The sequence below is a fragment of the Dermochelys coriacea genome, chromosome 2 (assembly GCF_009764565.3).
Source record: "Dermochelys coriacea isolate rDerCor1 chromosome 2, rDerCor1.pri.v4, whole genome shotgun sequence".
In the NCBI taxonomy this organism is placed as follows: Eukaryota; Metazoa; Chordata; order Testudines; family Dermochelyidae; genus Dermochelys; species Dermochelys coriacea.
In genome coordinates this window covers 111729262-111750927 of record NC_050069.1, presented here as the reverse complement: position 1 = coordinate 111750927, position 21666 = coordinate 111729262, and the positions used below count along the sequence as shown (strand labels likewise).

At 44.5% G+C, this 21666-nt stretch overlaps 1 protein-coding gene and 1 long non-coding RNA gene across 9 annotated transcripts in view; one reads left to right on the top strand and one right to left on the bottom strand.

The window, feature by feature from the left end:
• RANBP9 (RAN binding protein 9) overlaps positions 1-21666 on the top strand; it is a 70281-nt gene that overhangs the window by 42409 nt on the left and 6206 nt on the right. The window contains exons 7-11 of one of the 5 annotated variants that reach the window (XM_038391389.2): positions 477-589; positions 2595-2703; positions 10362-10552; positions 12524-12671; positions 21356-21426. In XM_038391389.2, the coding sequence (XP_038247317.2) occupies positions 477-589; positions 2595-2703; positions 10362-10552; positions 12524-12671; positions 21356-21426 (632 nt within the window). Of the gene's footprint in view, positions 1-476; positions 590-2594; positions 2704-10361; positions 10553-12523; positions 12672-21352; positions 21524-21666 lie in introns of all 5 variants that reach the window. The other 4 variants (XM_038391386.2, XM_038391387.2, XM_038391384.2 and 1 more) reach the window with 4 other exon arrangements.
• LOC122458758 lies at positions 2637-17971 on the bottom strand. 4 transcript variants are annotated; one of them, XR_006278990.1, is made up of 6 exons: positions 17197-17971; positions 14906-16568; positions 14173-14394; positions 8917-8999; positions 8239-8331; positions 2637-6266 (listed from the first exon to the last, which is right to left on the bottom strand). It is a non-coding gene; the product is annotated as an uncharacterized LOC122458758 (long non-coding RNA). The 4 variants fall into 4 exon arrangements; XR_006278992.1 differs by having other exon boundaries at positions 14906-17440; positions 17809-17971; XR_006278991.1 differs by having other exon boundaries at positions 14173-14399; positions 14906-17971.

Sequence of the window (21666 nt, the reverse complement as noted above, 5' to 3'; positions counted from 1 at the left end):
ACTGTGGATTAATACAGGATTTGGCCTCACAGGGCTTCAAGTCCAACATGTTTCATGAGCAAGGAATACACTTTAAAAAATCAATATGTAATTGATCATAACTTGGGTTAACAAATGGGATTAGTTTAAAAAAATCCAATTGTTTCTATATAAATTAAAATGTTAAAAAAATAGTTTGGAAAAACAAGTACAAGTAAGAATATGCTCTAACAAGGAGCTTAGCTCTTCTGGGAAGGAAATCAAATAGATTCAGTTAATGTATTCATGACTAGATAACTGGGATAGGACATTTTTATATGTTGCAAATATATATTTCTGTTTTAGGTATCTTACTAATTCCACTATTTGCTTTTGTCAAGCAAGTGATTTTGTTTGCTGAGCTGTCTTGAAATTTGAAAAGTGTCTTCTGTTTGTTTTACCTGCATAATGGTATAAATGATGTTGCATATTTTAACTGTTTTGAATTCTCTTCTCAGAATGGTTTCATCTTATTTAGTTCATCATGGGTACTGTGCAACAGCAGAGGCTTTTGCCAGATCTACAGACCAGACTGTACTAGAAGAATTAGCCTCCATTAAAAATAGACAAAGTAAGGCTGGAAAGTACACTGCATGCTTTTTAAAACAAATTAACTTAAATTGTCTCTTATATTAAAAACAATTCCCTACAATTTAATCTATGAAACTTCATCATGGAATGTCCTTCCAACAATCTTACAACATCATAATTCAGCGTATTAATGCACAATTATAGAATCATAGAATATCAGGGTTGGAAGGGACCTCAGGAGGTCATCTAGTTCCACCTCCTGCTCAAAGCAGGACCAATCACCAACTAAATCATCCCAGCCAGGGCTTTGTCAAGCCTGACCTTAAAAACTTCAAAGGAAGGAGATTCCACTATCTCCCTAGGTAACACATTCCAGTGCTTCACCACCCTCCTAGTGAAAGTTTTTCCTAATATCCAACCTAAACCTCCGCACTGCAACATAAGACCATTTCTCCTTGTTCTGTCATCTAGTACCACTGGGAACAGTCTAGATCCATCCTCTTTAGAACCCCATTTCAGGTAGTTGAAAGCAGCTATCAAATCCCCCCTCATTCTTCTCTTCCGCAGACTAAACAATCCCAGTTCCCTCAGCCTCTCCGCATAAGTCATGTGTTCCAGTCCCCTAATCGTTTTTGTTGCCCTTCGCCGGACATTTTCCAATGTTTTTTACATCCTTCTTGTAGTGTGGGGCCCAAAACTGGACAGAGTACTCCAGATGAGGCCTCACCAATGTCGAATAGAGGGGAATTATCATGTCTCTCGATCTGCTGGCAATGCTCCTACTTATACATCCCAAAATGCCACTGGCCTTCTTGGCAACAAGGGCACACTGTTGACTCATATCCAGCTTCTTGTCCACTGTAACCCCAGGTCCTTTTCTGCAGAATCATGGATTCTTGAGCCACTGGTTTATTAATCTTGAAAGTACTGTTTAATTTTGGAACTAGTTTAATGAAGAGGAATGTTATGAATTACCTACCATGTCACTGCTGTTTGAAAGGAAGGACACAAACATGTTTGGTGTTATCCTGGAACAAATGTTAATGGTGTGTCTAGACCAGTGGTGGGCAACCTGCAGCCCGCGAGCCATACATGGCCAGTCAGGGTAATCCGCTGGCGGGCCGCAAGACAGTTTGCTGATGTTGACCGTCCGCAGGCACGGCCACCTGCAACTCCCAGTGGCTGCAGTTCGCTGTTCTCAGCCATTGGGAACTGCGGGCAGCCACTCCTGAGGATGGTCAGTGTAAACAAACTGTTTTGCAGCAGCCTGCCAGCAGATTACCCTGACAGCCGCAGGTTGCCCACCACGGGTCTAGACTAATGTTGACAGTCAGCTCTGGTTTACTAGTCAGTTAACTTGAATGGGACTATAGATATACTTTGCCTTGAGTACGAAAAGTGGTAGAGGCTTAGCTAGCACGTGCTGTTTAGATGCAGATTGCGTTTGTCAGGCTTACACTTGGAAAATATCAAGACTTTTAGTTCAGTTTTAGCAGGATGAGTTGTAGTCTAGTGAGGAGCTTAGGCTGTAAATTATGAATGTGAAAATTAAAGTAAGTTGTCACTCTGATTTTCATTAGGCGAGAGGTCACATTTAGGTTGGACTTAGCTAGCATATTATCTAAACACAATCTAAACTTGACCATTTTTTGTAGTTTAGATATAACCTGGTATTCCTGGTCTTGCAAATGACAATAGTGCAGTGTGGGCATACTTTATGAAGACGCATCAGTTAAAAATAAAATACAACAATGTCTTAATTTTTAATCTTCCTTTAAATGAGCAATTTGAGTAACTGGTAGTTCAGTGTATTTGTCAAAGCAGCTGGCAATATATAACCTATATAATGCTCATATAAATATCTGTAAAATAAATAAACTCTTAAAATATTTCAAAATTTCCAAGGAAACAAATGCATTTCTTTGAATTTTTTGGTAAAAATCCTATTGATTTGTGTTGGTGGTATTTTTAATCATTTAATGTTGTATACAAATCCTTACACTGTGCAAGCTTTAACCTTACTTTTTTGTGCTTTGGTTGAACAGGAATTCAAAAATTGGTTTTAGCAGGAAGAATGGGAGAAGCCATTGAAACAACACAACAGTTGTATCCAAGTTTACTGGAAAGAAATCCTAATCTCTTATTTGCATTAAAGTGAGTCTTCGAGTTATATAATGTTTGTCTATAGATAACTGTGTAGTCTTAGGAGATATTACATAATTAGTTTGTTCCTGTTAAAGCTTTAAATTCAACAGAATTTTTAGAAACTGCTTATTTAGTTAACATTTCTGTGTGCTAGATGTATCTTCTAGATCAAATAACTGTAGTTTGTCATCAGGGTCCTTTGTATTCCGCAGCTCTGTGGACATAATTCACTTCTTGCTGAAGAATTGTCTTCCATAGTCTGAGTTTTCATCTAAATCTGTGTTTTTTAATTTTTTGGAACCATTTTCCATTATGAATGTTTAATGTTAAACTTTCTTTTGTCACTTATTAGTTCCAGACACTGAGTCCTCTTCCCTCACTGATATTGAGGGAAATGATAGATTCTTCGAGGATCGTCCCTGTCGGTGCTCCACTTTAGGTGTTTTGACACCCTGCGCTTGTAATCGGAGATTTGTGGTAGTAGTGCCCAGTTAGGCTGCGCACGCGCTGTAGTTGTCTCACGCTGCTCCGAGCAGTTACATAGCGGTGCTCAGCCAACTGTCCCCCAGTTTCTTCTCTACTGCCTTTTGGCTTGAATTGGCATGATCAACAGTGCCCTCTCGTACATCAGATAAGATTTATAGTAAATAATTCATAGTGATAGTGTTAGCTTAGTTGTAGTTAGTTTTTGTATCACTTGCCTTACTCTAACCTCTTTAAAAATAAAAAAAAATTCCCTTTACCTTTCCTTTCTACCGCTGCCTCTCTGGCAGGTGTACAGCCTTAGCCTCAAACAGGGTTTACCCTTATTTTTTTTTCTCTAAGAGACTGACTCCCTCAAAAATGGCCAGCTCACCTGATTTTAAACGCTGCCTGACTTGCAAACTCTCCATATTGGTCTCTGATGGTCATGCTCAGGGTATCCGCTGCCTTGGCGAGACACACATTTCTGCAGTGTGGGCATTTTCGAATAAACTGACAGCTAGGACAAGAAAAGCTAGGGATCTCCAACTGAAGCTTCTTATGGTGGAGAAATCCCTCAGGCCAACCTCCGACCCCGCGTCCAGGTCACCCCCTGGCCAACGGTCACCAGTCTCTGACATGGGCTCCACTTCAGCAATGACTGCCAAATAGCCTATCCCTAGGAAGGAGACCAAAAAGCAGTTGCAGACATCTCCGCACTGAGAATTGTCTAAAAGAAAGCGATCCCCAACTGAAAAATTTGCCCTGGTATCAAAGGCACTGAGTGTGCCGGAACGCGAGGCACCTGGAACATCTGGCACCGCGAGTTTCCGAAGAGCTAAAGACCCTATGCGGCTAGCTCTAATGGAGGTTTACACATTAAAATGAAACATAACAGCACCTATGGAACCTAAGAAGATCTCTGCACCGAGCGGTACAATGGCGTCACCTGATGTTCCTATGCTGCACTGCTCTAAATCCTCAGCACTGGCAGCTTCAACTCATGCTCCCGGGCTGTCCACCATGCCGTCTCCAGCACCGAGACTCCAGGTTCTGCAGCAATTCATGAGGCATGCAGACCAGATAGTGATCTCAATCTCCTCTACTCTGCACTGAGGGTACTCCATCCAGATTGGTACCAAGCCAGTTGACTAATCCCTGCAGATAAGCCACCCCCATCTCCAGTGAAGAGGAAGAAAAGGACGAGGCAGTAATATATACTCCTCGCCACTCCTCACCCAAGCTATGACCATTTCATCACCAACCATCTGCAGATACAGGAGGATGATATGGGCACCTCCCCCATAACATTCCCACCTAACTGGTCATACTGGGATCCCTGAGCAGTGTATAGGATCCAATTGCGGGCCCCTAGCCCACCTAGGTCCAGAACAGTCTTGTTACCCTTCAACTGTCCAGGCACCCTCAGAAACACAAGAGGAAGATTCTGAGGAACCTGAGGACACAGCTGAACGTGACACTTGAGCACCTACTCAGCTCTCATCTTTTGTCACCAGGTGAAACCATAATACCAACACCCCTCACCACAGGGGATGATTTCAAATCCTTTCAGAACCTCTTCAGAAGGGTTGCTGAATCCCTGGACACTTCATTGGCTCAGCTACCAGAAGCCTAACACAATCTCTCAAACATACTCCAGGCATCCCCATCGGCAAAGATATCTCTGCCAATTAGTGATGCAATCATGGAGCCTGCAAAAATAATCTGGCAAACACCTGCTACAGCACCACCCATATGTAAAAGATCTGGCAAAAAATATTATGTGCCAGCAAAAGGGGCTGAGTTTCTATTTAGACACCCTGCACCAAACTCCCTTGTAGTGGAGGCAGCCAACCAAAGGGGCAAACAATACCAGTCTCGAATGACCCCATACGATAAGGACTGGAACAAGCTAGACCTTTTCAGGTGGAAAGTTTTATTCCTCAGCTACACTTCAGTTCCGCATAGCCAACTATGCTGCTCTAACCAAATATACACAGTCTTTTCTCCAAAAGGTCAACTTTTTATTGAAAATTTACAAGATGACAAAAAAGAACAGTAGAATGCAAACATTTCTCAAGGGGGTCTCATTGCCAGGACGGCCCTCCAGACCTCCCTTGACTCGGCAGACACAGCAGCACGATCCATTGTGACATCCGTGGTCATGCGGCATGCATCATGGCTCCACCTCTCCAGGCTCCCAAGGGAGGTCCAGACAACGGTTGAGGACTTACCCTTTGAGGGGCAGAAATTTATTTGCAGACAAAACCGATGTTTCGTTACACACCCTAAAAGACTCAAGGGCGACCTTAAAAACCCTTGGCATTTACGTACTGTGACAAAGCTCCGAGCCTGTATTGGTGGGTCCCGTGCTTCTAGGTGGATTCAGTGGCCTCAGAAGGTCACTAACACCCTCAATATAACCTCCCTTTCCCTTTCCCAGTATAGCAGCAAAGGTCACAGCTTATTGAGCTACTTTCATCGCATGCCAGTAGGGAAGGTGGAATACCCACAGTCTCTGTTGCTCCTTAGAGCTCAGTAGGCTCAGTTTGGTCTCCTGCCTGGACCACAATTTGCTTCCCCTCTCAAGGGGAATCTCTGTAGAGCGTGGGGGAAGGGGGAAACCCGGGCCTGCCCTCTACTCGGGGTTCCAGTCCAGGGACCCTAATGGTAGCAGCTGTTGGTGATTTTTCCCTTCACCAATGATGCTGCTTTGATTCCCTGGGCCACTTCCCCATGGTCCTCTTTTCCCAAGCTTCACCTTTATCTCAGGATTCAGCAATGCTGCTTCTCCTCCAGCTCCCTTCACCTGGGCTTCTTGAGAGAGAACTGGAAAGGAGAGCTTTTAAGCAGTATGAGTAGGACCTTAATTGGTTCCAGTTGTCTCCATTAGCCTAATGTCCTTAACTGACCCTTTGCCAGTTAATTGAGGTCAGGTGCTGGCATTAGCCTAGTGACCTTAACTGTTTAAATTGGTGTCAGGTGTCTTGATTGGCCTGAAGTAGCCTTTGTTTGGCTATCCAGGGGACAGGGACCTACTCATTCTGAGGCTGATATACTTGCCTTCCACTACTCTGTTATATCCTTCTGGTCTGAGTCCATCACAGTACCTGAAAACAAAAAGAAACAAGACAGGTTTTACAATCAGAGATTTCGGTCTATGCCATATTCTCACCCTTAAGACAATATGACCAATGGCGTAAACAAAGACAGAACAGACATCAGCCAGAACCACTTCAGCCTTCGATATCGCAACAATCCACCTCTAAATAATCATGAACCAGAAACAGTGCCTTGCCCATTTGGGGACCGTCTGTCATTATAATACCCAGTCTGGAACACCATCACGACAGACAAATGGGTTTTAGAGATTATCCAGAAGAGCTACTCCATCCCCTTTATTTCTATCCCATCTGTCCACCTCCCTTCCCCATCCCTGCTCAGGGACCTTTCTCATGATCACCTGTTACAACAGGAAATAAACCTAATTTGTACAGTTGGGTGCCATGGAACCCGTACTATCACAACACAGGGAGAGATTTTTATTCACATTACTTTCTAACTCAGAAAAAGACTGGCGGGTGGAGACTCAGTCTGGATTTACAAAAAACTCAAATTCATGAGAGCACAACAAAATGGTGAATCAAACCGCAATAATTCTGGCATTAGAGAATGAAGATTGGCTGTTGGTCCTCAACCTTCAGGATGCTTATTTTCATATTACCATCCACCTGTCATACGGAATATTCCTGAGGTTCACCCTAGGGAAACAGCATTTCCAATACAGAGTACGACCCTCCGGCCTATCGACTGCCCGAAGGGTTTTTTCCAAGGTTTTCACTGTTGTTGCAGATCACCTATGCAGACGTAGAGTAATGATATTTCCATACTTAGAAGACTGCCTCATAGAGGCACCAATACAGCAAGAAGCAATAAATGCCACGCCGAGCATGATAACCCTTTTCACAAATCTAGGGTTGCAAATAAATGCACAAAAGTCCATACTGGTTCCTGTCCAAAAGCTGGAATTCATAGGACCCTGTCTCGACTGTCTAACAGCAACGCTAATCCAACAATGCTTCCTCACCCTAGTCAACATAAACTTCAACAGTGAGGGACAGCCCACAGATATCCTCCAGAACATGTTTACAACTCTTGGGGCACTTGCTGGCAACAACGTTTGTTGTCAGGCATACCAGACTCCACATGAGATGCTTGCAGGCCTGGCTTCAAATATTGTGTATTCCGTACAAACACCCTCTTAACAGATGCCTCACAATGCCATGCAGAGTAAAAGACTCATTAACATGGTGGCTACAACCAAAGAACATCTGCTCAGGAGTCTCTTTCCATCAAAGAACTCCAACCATGACAGTCCCCACAGACGCTTCCCTAATAGGTTGGGGGGTACATCTACTCAACAATACTGTAGAAGGCCACTGATCCCCAGCGAAGTCCAACCTGCACATAAACTTACTGGAGCTAAGGGCAGTCCAAAATGCATGTGAATACTTTCTCCTTCTAATCAAGAACAATACAATCAAGATCCTCACGGACAATATAGCATGCATGTTTTATATAAACCACGACGGAGGCGCACGATTATACTCCCTATGTACAGAGGCAATACGCCCTTGGAATTGGTGCATCACCAACAACATAGAGATATCGGCATCCTATCTGCCAGGATGTCAAAATACAACAACGGATGTACTAAGCAGGGATTTCTCGCAAACCCATGAGTCGGAGATGGATCTTGGAATTCTCAAATCCGTATTCAAACTATGAGGGTTCCCTACCATAGATCTATTTGCAACAGCTCAGAATGTCAAATGCCCACAATATTGCTCCAGAGTGGGATTGAGACACCACTCCCTAGGTGACACTCTCCTCATAAAATGGGAGGTGCCACTGATGTATGCATTTCTTTCGACCCCACTCCTAAGCTGAGTCATTCACAAGATCAAGCAGGACAAATCCAGGGTCATTTCCATAGCACCCACATGGCCCAGACAAATGTGGTTCCCATACTTGTGCTAGATGGCAGTGAAACCGCCTTGAAATCTTCCCATAGTACCTCACCGTCTATCACAAGATGCGGGATGAGTCCGTCGCCCGAACCCCAACCTGAAAGCCTGGTTACTCCATGGCTGACGGGGGTCAAGAAGGCCTGTTCTGTGGAAGTAAAAGATGCCTTACTGAACAGCGGGAGACTTATGGATATATGTGTTTCCTATACTTAAGTGAAAACAATTCTGCATCTGGTGCCCAGATAAACAGTTCTTGCCACAATCGTCCCCCCCCGCTGAGGATCCCGGACTGTATACTAGGACTTAAAAAATTGGGGCTATCCACAAGCTCCATCAGAGTATGCTTGGCTGCTGTTACCTCCTTCCACGACAAGGTGGACGGGGTCACTATATTTGCTCACCCAACAATTTAAATGCTTCCTTAAAGGCATTCAAAACACTTATCCCACAATAAGAAACTACACCTATGTGGGACCTCAGCCTTGTTCTGTGTGGACTCATGGGAAAGCCGTTTGAACCCCTTGCAAAATTTGCTCTTCGTTGCACTTATCCATGAAGGTGGCTTTCCTGATCACCATCACATCCACCAGACAGGTGGGAGAATTAGATGCCCTAATGGCACACCCACCGTATACGACATTCTTTAAAGATAAAGTAATCCCATGACCGCATCCTAAATTCATTCCCAAAGTTGCTTCCCCCTTTTATTTAAACCAATCCACTTACTTACCTGTATTTTTTCCTAAACCACATGCGGACGGGAAGGAAGCCTTACTCCACACATTGGTTGGTTGTTCGCAGAGCATTCGCTTTCTACATAGAAAGAACAAAAACATGTAGAAAATCATCTAGATTATTTGTTTCCATAACAGAATGCTTGATGGGTCAAACCATCTCAAAACAGAGACTATCCAAATGGATAGCAAGATGTATCCATTTGTGCTACCAAAACAACAATCTACAACCTCCACTGGGAGTTCTCTCACACTCCACCAGGGCACTAGCAGAATCTGTGGCCTGTCACTGACATTTGCAGAGCAGCTACCTAGGTATCTGTCCATACTTTCACTAAACACTATGCCTTAGATTCTAAGGCTTAGAACAACAATCAGTATCAGATGCTCACTTTGGACTTATGGTGTTATGCACAGTCAGTAGACCAACTCCAAAGCCTCTCCCCTCCACTCAGGGGCACTGCTTAACAATCACCTAAAGTGGAGCACCTATCGGGACACTCCTTGAAGACACCTTGTGCAGTAACTGAGGTTCTTTGAGATGGTTGTCCCTGTGGGTGCTCCACTATCCTCCCTCCTCCCCTCTACTTCAGAGTTTCAGGCCGATTGTCTCAGGTAGAGAAGGAACCGGGACAGTTGGCTGCACACCACTATGTAACTGCTCAGAGCGGTACAAGACAGTCATAGTGCATGTGCGGCCCAACCAGGCACTACTACCACAAATCTTAGATGACAAGAGTAGGACATCAAGCACCTAAAGTGGAGCACCCACAGGGACGTCTCAAAGAACCTCAGTTACTGCACAAGGTGAGTAACCTTCTCTTCCTGAGGAAAAAATTTAATTTAAAATAGAACATTTAATCTTCCTAAATTTTTCCTTTTTTAAAGACTGTTCATTGTCAAAATTCTTGTAGGATAAGGTTCTTGCTCTTCTAGGTCCTCCCCACAAATCGGTTATTTGTTCTCTTGAGGTTATGTTCTGGTTGGATACACTCTAATCTCCTAGACTGAAGACTGAGAATATACCTACACTACCTGCGCTACCCTGGTACAGCTGCAGCTATGACGTAGCACTGTAGTGTAGGCACTTCCTACATTGACAGAAGAGGTTTTTTTCATTAATGTGGTTAATCAACCTCTGAGAAGCAGTAGCTAGGCCAATGGAAGAGTTCTACTCTGATGGTTAGATTGACCTAACTATGGCTCTCAGGATGTGATATTTTTCACAGCCGTTGGTGGCGTAGCTAGGTTGATCTAGGTTTTTAAGTATAGACCAGGCCTAAATCTCTGACACAGAGTGCTTTGTCAGACAATAAAACTTTTAAGACTTAAAAAATTACTTATATTTGCATTGAATGTTTATCTGAAATTCTGAAGTGGCATGTCTTCTCCCTAAGATAACTGTTGTGTTTTTGTTTTGTTTTTTTTTTAAATTGTTTAGGGTGCGCCAGTTTATAGAAATGGTGAATGGTACAGACAGTGAAGTGCGGTGTCTGGGAGGCCATAGTCCAAAATCACAAGATAGTTACCCTGTAAGCCCTCGATCATTTAGTAGTCCTAGCATGAGCCCCAGCCATGGAATGAATATTCACAGTTTAGCAACAAGCAAAGGAAGCAGCACACACTTTTCTGGTGAGTCAAACTAAGGGAAGACCCCACATTGTACTGAGTTCTTTCTTCAATTCGGAATGTGAGATTTGCATATTAATGATGTGTTGTCCTAGTTTAACATACTGAATTAGTTATCCAAAGGGAAGTTTGTACTGGTCAATTGGCTGGTTTTGGTGATGTCAGTTGTTTGCCAACTGGAAATAGTGCATAGCTGAGGTCCAGTAATCAAAGTATAAATCCAGCTAGGTGAAAGTAAAGGCTTGGGCAACCAGCTAATCCCGTGGTGTACCTCACTTGAGGACTGGTTCCAAATATTTTAGGGAGTCTTTTATGTAGTAGTGTGGTTTTTGGCATCTAGTATGTGGTTGGCTGCTTGGAGGTGATTCCAGGGTGGGACTCCCAAATGGCACTGCTTTTCCCTTGGCAGGGGAGCCATTGTATTCCACCTCCCCCATACTGCCCCATTTGATCTGCTGACATGACCAGAAGATACCATCTCCTTCAGCCTAGGAATGAGTATGGGTTATGGGGCATAGAGAATGACTGGTAAGGAGTCCCAGAGCAGTGCTGAGCTGGTATGGGGGGGCTGGTGGTCAGCAGGTCAGTTTCTGATTTTCTGCTGACATCCAAACTTCAGTTGAAGCTGCTCAGGTCTACTGAGAGTGGTCAGGCTGTCTTAAGCAGATCTTTATCTTAAAAGACAGACTTGAATGTTTCAAGGCTTCCAGTTCAGTTTAAGTAATATTAAATATTTGGGGGAAGACCAGCTTTCAAAGTGCAAGTGGGTTGGACAGAGGGTGAGATTTGGCACTGTGAGAGTAAGTGGAAGTTTTGTATGTCTTCACTGAACCCAGTCCTCTTTCAGCAGTAGTTGGTGTCCCTCTGGCCACTTTCAGTTCAATTCCGTTATAAAATCTAAATTGGGGCCAACTTTTTGTCTTCAGTCTAGTTTTCCTAAGTAGAAAGTGAGAGTTAAGTGGCCAGTGGAGGACGCACTGCTGCTGGAAAGGCAACTGCTGTCGTGGGAATAGAGAAGGGACTGAAGAACTTACGAAAAGTTAAACGTGTAGCCATTTATAATATTTAAATAGAAGGTATTTATAACTTGTATCCTGTTTCTCCTATCTTCAACTTTGAAAGTTTAGTAGGATGTGATGCAGAAAATCTCACCCCCAAAACTTTTGACTTTCTATTGTTTTGAAGATAAAGAATCTATGCCAAGTTGTATATTAGTAGTGACTGATAGATTTATTGGATGGCTGATTGAAAGTGCTTGTGATCTATTGCTACAGTAGAATATATAGAACTCCCATTTTCAGGGCTTGATAAAATAAAGTGTCAAATGTAGTACACGTTGAATGTGTCTGCTTTTAAATTACAGTTTTCCTCAATTAAATATTACCAGGGAGGGATGAGGTGTTAGCAGGAAAGAGTAGTACACCCAGGCTGCAGTAATGTTTAACCAAATGTTCTGCGGTTTAGCAAAATGTATTTCTCCATCAAATTTTGATCCTCCATTAATCCTTTGTTTAGTCGATAATATTGAATATACCTTCAAATTACTGAACTTGCATATGAAAAATAACATAATGTTTGTAACAGTTATTATACAAAGCCAATTAAGATAAAGTGTAGTCATTAAAAACCAAGGCTAGCCCAGTCAGGGTTTTCAGATACTTTTTGAATGGTATATTCCAAGTAGAAGGTCTGTAGTTCCTCTGACTTTTGTGTATTTCACTGGGAACATTCGTTAGTGAACTGAAAATCTGATATGTAAACTGCTGTTAACATTTGTTAATTTTATTACCTGGCTTCTTTACTATGAAAGCCTTAAATCTGTTTCAAAGGCTTGAGGAGTGGAAGCTAGGTATGTGGCATTATTTGATAAATCTACTGTACATGAACAAATCAGTCTTGTGCTTATTTCAGTAATGTCTACATAAAATCACAATTTGTAACTGACTGAAATTACTAAAATATTATTTTGTTTAGGTTTTGAAAGTAGTTGCAGTAATGGAGTAATATCAAACAAAGCACATCAGTCTTACTGCCATATTAAACACCAGTCCACAAGTTTGAATGTACCTGAACTCAACAATATAAATGTATCAAGATCACAGCAAGTTAACAGCTACACCAGGTGAGTAATCTCCCAAACAGATGTCTGATCATAAACATCTTTATTTTGCACTGCAGAGAGCGCAATTTTTATATGGATTTTTAGGACCCAGGCACAGCATGTGGTGTTCGAAGTCACTAATAGTTCATAAAATGGGATGGGGTGAAGCGGTTGGAATTATTTTCTCATATTTTTCATTAAATGTATTGTACTGAGTCTTGAAGGTGAAAGTATAATGGTACACATATACTGTTCTGCTAAATGAGTACATTAGGAAAAGACAAATTATTTTAACTGTGACATTTAGAGACATCAGTTTTTATTCTCATACCAGCTTCTTCAGGTTGTCAAACTTCTCCCTTCATTTTCTGGTCTGGTGCTTAGTCAAAATCATGTGTGAGAACTTCAGTGACAAACATATTCACTGCTTTTTATTCATTTTATGCAAATAAGATTGAGTGAACTGTGGATTCTCATGTATGTATGTGACCACAGTGGTTTGCTGTAAGCACTAAATGTGTGCAACCCCTTTGCTTTCAATGGGTTTGCATATGTCAGAGGTGGTAATTCTAAAATTACAGATAGCATAGGTATAACTGAGCCGAATTTGGACTGTAGAATGTTTGTTGCTAGTGCTGGGTGAGATGGACAGAACCAGACTTGAGTGCAGGAAGAGTTAACAGACCTATCAGGTGGAGGGGAAGCTTTTACTTTTAAAAATGTCTGTGATAAAGAAACCATTATGACAACAAATATGGAATTACTACTTCGAGTGCTTGCATATGTCCATTTCACATTAGGTATGCGCCTGCCTTGCGTATAGTTGCTGGAAATTTTTCCCCTCGGTGATACCTGTCGGGTCAGCTCTAGCGCCATCTGGTGCTGCGCACTTATGCTGCAGTATAAGGGGTCTGGCCAACCCTGTACCCTCTCAGTGCCTTCTTAACGCCCATGATGGTCACAGGAACTGCTCCTCTTCTTTGGCAAGCCACATTCAGTGGTTCTCGTTTGTCACTCCAGCCTTCCTTTTTTCTTTTTTCCAGTAGTTATTTCTCAGTTTGGACTTCAGTTAATAGTTGTAAATAGTTGAACTCAATGCATTAGCATTGCTTCCTCTGCTCCTGGAGCTGGGCATGCCTTGGTCTCTGAGCTTCAAGCCCTGTGGCATGGCCATGCCTTAGAGCAGCCCACACTCCAGTTATTTAAAGTGGTTGAGTGAGACTCATATCGGGGATCGCTGTCAGGTCTGCCACCAGTTCAAGTCAGGTACAAAGAAAGACTGGGAGGCCAGGTTAAAATCCCTCCTGATGGAGGCAGCACTCAGACCCTCCTTGGAGTCGAGCCGGTCGGACTCAGCATCGAGAACCTCAGCATCGATACAGAGTGCTCTCCCTGCTGTAAGGGACTCTCAGCACCATTTCCTATCACTAGTGCTGAGAAAGAAAGGTAAGAAGCAGCTGGGTAACAGGACATTCCCCAGCTCTAAAAAAAGCAAAGCATGGGAAGAGCAGTGGAGTCTCACCTGAGTCTGGCCATTCCTCTGTCCTCGCTTGACAGACAGTACTGTCAACTGCGTCGGATTCGCAGGCTCGGAGTCTAGTCCAGGATCAGCCATCAGCGTCAGAGGGACAGCATAGCACCAGCAAGATAGTGGTGCCGTCCATTCTGGAGGCATTAATTGTGGCCAGAGACTTACTGGTGTTGTCAGTACTGCCATCGCCAGCTGTCCAAGAGTTGACATCATCTGTACTGGCAAGTAGAAGGGAGCATGTTGACTTGAACTCCCGTTCAGTACTGGGGCCATCAATACCGTCTAGAGCAGGGATCGCAAATTCAAATCACCACAAGGGCCACGTGAGGACTAGTACATTGGCCCGAGGGTCGCATCACTGACACCTTTCTCATACAAAGATACAAAAGCCCATGCCTCGCCTCTTCCCATCCCTTCCCTGCATCCATTCCAGCCCCTTCCTCAAATCCCCGCCCTGCCTCTTCCCCGGAGTGCGCCTTGTCCCCCCTCCTCCCTCCCTCCTAAAAAGTCCTAAGAGCTGTCAAAGAGCTGTTTGGCAGTGGGAAGCGCTGGGAGGTAGGTGGAGGAGTGGGGAGGCAGCACGCTCTGGGGGGTGGAGGCAGGGGAGTGGGAGTGAGAGGAGCTATGGCGGGCCCGCAGGAAATAACTCTGCGGGCCGTGTGTTTGAGACCCCCCTGGTCTAGAGGGATACCATCCCTGCTAGCATTGACGCAGGCTTCCCTACCTTGGCACAGGTCCACGGATCCTTGGCACCAACTCCTGGAATTGACGGGTACTGCACCTCCATGGTTCCTGAAGAAGGGCTTTGAGTTGGAGATGGAGTCGTGCATCCAGCCGAGGAATCCATACTAGTATTTCCCAAATCCTATATGATGGGGATCCCAGTGTGGGGGTACCTCTGAGTGCATGGCCCAGTGGGCACTGGCCATTCTGGAACTTGTGGGGCTTCCCCCAGGTGCCAGGCCCCCCCTTGATGCTCTTACTCAGTGGTATCTGAGAGAAGGGGTCCTCCATCTCACCGAGTGGGACCCAACACAGACTCCGGCACCAACGTTCAGGACCTGGATCTGCGGGATCCATGTGGCGCAGAGGAACCCATGCCGGTGCAGGCTGCCGCCGCCGCCTCCTCCCCAGATGAGATGGTGTCAGGGCCAAGCATGTCAACTCTCCCTCCCCCTCCATCCTGGGTTGCCTCGAACCTATGACTGGAAGTGGAGGTAGTAAGAGTTCTCCCACAGCCTAGTAGACATCTTGGCCATGGTGGCCCTGTCAAAGTTGGCTCTTCCTCTGTGAGGCCATTATGGGTCCAGTTAAAACCCTTTGGTAAACCCCATCCTCGCTGGTCCCCCACTTTGAAGAGGGCAGAAAAGTAGTACTTTGCCCTTACCCAAGGTTTATGAGTACTTGTAACCTCCCCCCCTGGGTCCCTGGTGGTATTGGCAGCCAACAAAAAGGACAGGCAGGGACTGTAAGGGCAACCTCCAAGGCAAAAGACTCAAACCCCGCCCCCAAAAAAACAAACAAAAAAACCCAACCCCAGACAAAACCTAGACCTCTTCTGTAGAAAAGCTTATTCTACTAGCGGTTTACGGCTCCGCATCTCCAACCATCAGGCGTTGCTAGGGAAATGCAATTTTAATGTCTGGGACTCCATATCAAAAAATTTAAGGACTTGCTCCCTCAAGAATCCAGGCAGGAGTTCTCTGCTCTGGTGGAAGAAGGGAAGGCGATAGCCAGGGCTTCCTTGCAAGCTTCTCTGGATGCAGCAGCCAGATCTATGGCTTCTGTAGCGGCCATGTGAAAGTGCTCTTGGCTACAGTCCTCTGGCCTACCTATGGAGGTCCAGCAATCCCTTCAGGGCCTTCTGTTTGAAGGGTCCTCACTCTTCTCAGAGCCAACAGATGTGAAGCTCCATGTCTGGAAGGACTCCAGAGCCACCCTGAAGTCTCTCTGCCATGGTGCTTTTTGAGGAAACATTTCAGGCCCAACGGCTCACCCATTTCTCAGCTCTACCACCCTGTCGGGATCCGCACAAGAAGCAAAGTAGAGGCATTTTAGAGCTGTGCTACCTCAACAGCTATCTCAAAAAGCTGAAAGTTCCGCATGGTCTCCCTGGCCTCCATCATTCCCTCCCTGGATCTCGGGGACTGGTACACCATCTTCCATGTGACAGACGGCTATTTTCATTGCTTGATTTTCCGAGGGCATAGAAGTTTTCTCAGATTTGTTGTGAATCGGACCCACGACCAGTTCACTGTTCTCCCATTTGGCCTGTTGGTAGCCACACAGGTCTTTGTGAAATGCATGGCAGTAGTTGCTGCCTTCCTGAGAAGGCAAGGGGTGCAGATTTACCTGTACCTCGATGACTGGCTGATCAAAGGCCAGACCTAGGCGCAGGGGAAGAACAAACCTCATTCAGGCAACCTTTCAAACACTGGGTCTACTGATAAAGTATCAGATGTCAAACCTCATCTCAGTACAGAGAATAGAGTTCATCGGAGCAGTGCTCGATTCTACCCAAGCCAGGGCCTTCCTCCCAGAAGCCCACTTCCCAATGATGGCGTCACTGATACCACACTCCAAGGCCCACCCTGAGGCAGAAATGGGTGACAGACTTTTAGGTTACATGGCCCCGTGCACGTATGTAGTTCAGCATGCAAGACTGAGCCTCTGACCCCTTCAAGCTAGGCTGGCCTTGATGTACTTGCCGAACTGCCATCATTTGGACTTGCTACTCTCAGTTCCCACTCTAGTCTTTGCCTCCCTCAACTGCTAGAGGGATCCTTAGTTGGTGGGCTCAGGCATTCCCTTTGCCAGGCCCCAGCCCTTGATATCTCTGGTCTCCAGATGCTTCAGAGTTAGGCTGGGGGTCTCATTTAGAGGACCTCAAGACTCAAGGTCTGTGGTCCCCAGAAGAGCTCTCTATACATATAAATGTCCGAGAGCTCAGAGTGGCCCGTCTAGCATGTCAGGTGTTCTTCCCCACATTGCAAACGAGGACATGAGGGTACTTACAGACAACACTGCAGCCGCGTGCTACATCAACCGACAGGCAGGCTCTCACTCTTTTCCCTGTCAGGAGACTATTCGCTTGTTTTGCATAAAGCACTTGATCCATTGCAAAGGTTCTCACCTTCCAGGAACCCAGAACGAGCTGGCAGATTACCTCAGCAGGTCTTTCTCCACTCACCATGAGTGGTCCCTCCGTCCACACATAGCAAAGGTCATTTTACAGCGGTGGAGGACTCTCCTTGTAAATCTGTTCGCAACCAGCCAGAACAGAAAATGTCATCAGTTTTGTTCTCTGTGCGGCCACAGCTCAGGCTCACTCATGGATGCCTTCTTACTCCATTGGTCAAAGCACCTGTTCTATGCCTTTTCCCCCTGTGCACAAAGTCCTGCTAAAGGTCAAGTGGGACAGAGCAAGGGTTATTCTTACAGCCCCAGCCTGACCATGTCAACACTAGTTCGGCACACTGTTAGACCCATCAGTAGCGACTCTGATGCCGCCCCCTCCCTTCCCAGATCTGATGTCTCAAGGCTATGGTTGAATGCTCCACCCAAATCTCAGTGCCCTCCATCTAACAATGTGGAAGCCCCAGGGTTAAACCAACCAGAGTTACATACCTTGCCAAGTGGAAGTGTTTTTTTTCCATTTGGACATCACAAAAAGGCCTCTCGCCTGCTCAGTTGTCTCTTCAGATGGTGCTGGAGTATCTGCTAGACCAGTGGTTCTCAAAGCCAGTCCGCCGCTTGTTCAGGGAAAGCCCCTGGCAGGCCAGACCGGTTTGTTTACCTGCTGCGTCTGCAGGTCTGGCCGATCGCGGCTCCCACTGGCCGCGGTTCACTGCTCCAGGCCAATGGAGGCTGCGGGACGGGCGGCTAGCACATCCCTTGGCTCGCATCGCTTCCCACAGCCCCCATTGGCCTGGAGCGGCGAATTGTGGCCGGTGGGAGCTGCGATTGGCCGAACCTGCGGACATGGCAGATAAACAAACAGGTCCAGCCCGCCAGGGGATTTCCCTGAACAAGCGACGGACCAGCTTTGAGAACCACTGTGCTAGACCTTGCTGTTTCAGATGAAGCAATTTCATTGATTAAATTATCTCTCAGTGATTTCTGTATTCCACCCTCTGGTGCATGTGCAATCGGTTTTCTCACACAATGGCCATTCATTTCTTCAAGGGCTTAGAAAGGCTATGGATGCAGATTCGGGAGCCCATTTCCTTTTGGGACCTAAACTTGGTCTTGTCGAAGCTCACGGGCCCCCCCTTCGAGCCCCTGGCGTCATGCTGTCCACCTGGAAGGTGACTTTTCTGGTATCAATTATCTCGGTCATGAGGGTCTGAGAGATCAGTGCCCTTTCATCAGAACCCCTGTACAAGGTATAGTTCTGCCCTCACCCTGTGTTTCTCATGAAGGTAGCTTTTGCAGTTTCACAGTAATCAGGCTATTTTCCTGACTGTTTTCTTCCCGAAACCGCACGCCAATAAGGAGGAGCAGTGCCTCCACTCATAGGATGTTAGATGTGCCCTAGCATTCTGTATAGAAAGGACAATACCGTTCCGTAGCTCTTCGTGATAATAGCAGGTAGAATGGAAGGCCTTCCCATTTTGGCTCATGGAATTTCATACTCAATCTTGTGCATTCGCTTGTGCTATGAGCAAGTGGGGTCCCTCCACCAAACATTCTGACTGCCCATTTAACGAGGGCACAATATTCCTCAGCGGCATTCCTGGCCAAGGTACCAGTCCAGGATATTTACAGAGCAGCGACCTGGTTGTTGGTGCATACATTTTCTTCCCACTGCACTATCAACCAGCAAGCTAGGGATGACGCTGGTTTTGGTCGAGCTGCATTGCGATCTGCATGTCCGTGAACTCTGAGCCCACCACCTATGGTACTGCTTGGGAGTCACCTAAAGTGGAATGGACACGTGCAAGCGCTCAAAGAAAAAACAGTTAATAATCTTTCTGTAACAGTTCTTTGAGATGTGTTGCACATGTCTGTTCCACGACCCTCCTACTCCTCTGTCGGAGTTGGCCAGCAAAAAGGAAGTGAGAGGATGCGGGGTTGGCTGGACCCCTTATACTGCACCGTAAGCCCACAGTACCAGAGGACGCTAGAGCTGACCAGACGGGTACCACTAAAGGAAAACATTTCTGGCAACTGTGCATGGGGTGTGCACACACCTAATGTGGAATGGACATGTGCAGCACATGGCAAAGAACAAACATTACAGAAAGGTTAGTAACGTTTTTTTTCTGGAACAAGCTATATCCCTCAATGCTGGTATTCCAATCCTGGAAGTTGTCCCACCAAGTCTCTGTAATGCCAATTAAGTCATAATTTTCTTCATATACCATGACTTCCACTTCATCCTGTTGTTCCACATGCTCCTTGCATTTGTGTACAGTCATTGGAGATACTTTGCAGACTGCCCTGTTGCTTTTCTTCTTGCCTTTTTAATACAATTGTGGTTTCTAGTCCCTTCTCCAGAAATCAGAAAATTAGCGTAAACAGATGAAGTTCCAAAAACGTGTCTTTTGTTTCAAGAAAGTCTTTTGTTGTAGCAGTTGTCTCTGCCCAAGGTCTTCATGAACTCCAACCCACCTTTTTGAAGCTTTTTGTAAGATGCACTACAGTGCATCATTTACAAGGGGACTTTTTCTCCTGATGTTAAAAAGGAGCTGAATATTCCTTAGTAGTGAAATTAGTTGTAAACTGGATTTCTTGTTAGCCTTAAAAGCAATGTCTGAGAGGAAGTGCATCTTTAAACAGTGCTTTTCATAACTGATGATAGAATGAGCTGGAGTATGCGGTTACTATGGCCCATATTTTTAAAGGTATTTAGGTATTAACTGTCAGTGTCTAAGTGCCTAAATTCCTTTTGAAAATGAGATTTAGGTTCCTGTGTCATTCAAATGTTGCAACACCTAAATACATTTAAAAATATCGATCTGTCTGAGGCTCCAGCCCTTGAAGGCACTCTCTTCAACCAGAGCACATGCAGCTTCCAAAGAGTTCTTTTGCCCAGTGCCATGAACAGAGATGTGTCATACAGTCTTGTGCTCCATGTGTGTTTTCTGAACAAGATTCTTTTGTTTCTTGTGCATGCTTTGGCTGACTGGGTTTTCGTTCTTTCCCCAATCCTGTTCCTCTGCCCTCCATCTTGTTCCTTATTGCTTTCCAGTCTGAGTGAATAATCTATGGACTGAAACTTGCTGAAAGAACTGCATTGTTTTGTGTAAAGCTAGTGTTCTCCAAATAGCTTCATGCTTGCTTGCCCTTTCATGTAAAAAATAAAATAGAGAACTGGAATAGCAGATTTTCTCAGCAGTTGAAGTATACTTCCTACCGCTTGTGACCAAGCTCAAAACATTGGAATTTCTGTGTATAATTATCAGGAATCCTAGAAATCAGTTTGCCACGGAAAATTGAGGAATTTGCGTTTTTACAGAGAATCTTTCGTTTTTACATTTTGTGAAAAATATAAACGTACAGTAGAACTCAGTTTACCCAAGCCTCCATTATCCAGCTCTCCGTATTAACCAAACTGGGGCTGAAGCGCAACGGTTTCACCGGAGACCCGCCACCCAGAGCTGAAGCTCTCTGGATTATCCAATTTTTTATTCTGATCTGGCCCCGATCCCAATTAGATTGGATATATAGGGTTCCACTGTATCAATAAAACATATTGAACTTGTATAATATTATGGCTAGAGAAACTAAAGTTCAGCCTTTAATTTTAATCGCAGAAAAATGTGTTTTTTCACATCTTTTTTTATCAAGAAAAATTAGGATCTCTGATAATTATATCTAAATTAGCTATATGTATTAACATGTATTTTAACATATTTCAGCAAAATAGTAAAATTAACTTTTCACATCTCTTAGCACCAGAGATCTGTACTACCTCATGCTGAGTGTTAATGTATTTCACATTGGCTGTTGGGTTGGGGCAATCCAAAATCCCTGATGCCTGTGTAGTTGTTTGTTTTTCTGTGAATAAATCTATGGTTTATTATTACTGATCTAATGTGATATTATTAAAAAGGTGATATTTTGATTAGGGGAGATGGGGAATTGTTAAGATGAAATTGTAAAGTGGAGAAGCAAACGAAAGTATTTTTGAAGTTAGTGATATGTTTTTTTTCCCCCCCTTTCTCAGCAGTGATGTAGACATGGAAACAGATCACTACTCCAATGGAGTTGCAGAGACTTCATCCAATGGCTTCCTAAATGGTAGTTCTAAACATGATCACGAAATGGAAGAATGTGACACAGAAATGGGTCTGCAGTGATATTTCTTACATTTTTAATAAAAAGTGATGGCAACAAGGTTGTTTTTACTTGCAATGCTTCCCAAATTAAAAATTAGTGACATGACTGAAATCTTAACTTTCCATTTTGCTAGTATTGTACTATATGTAAATCTCATTATTATCTGGCATGATGTTAATCTGACAACAAGCAGGGGAGGGG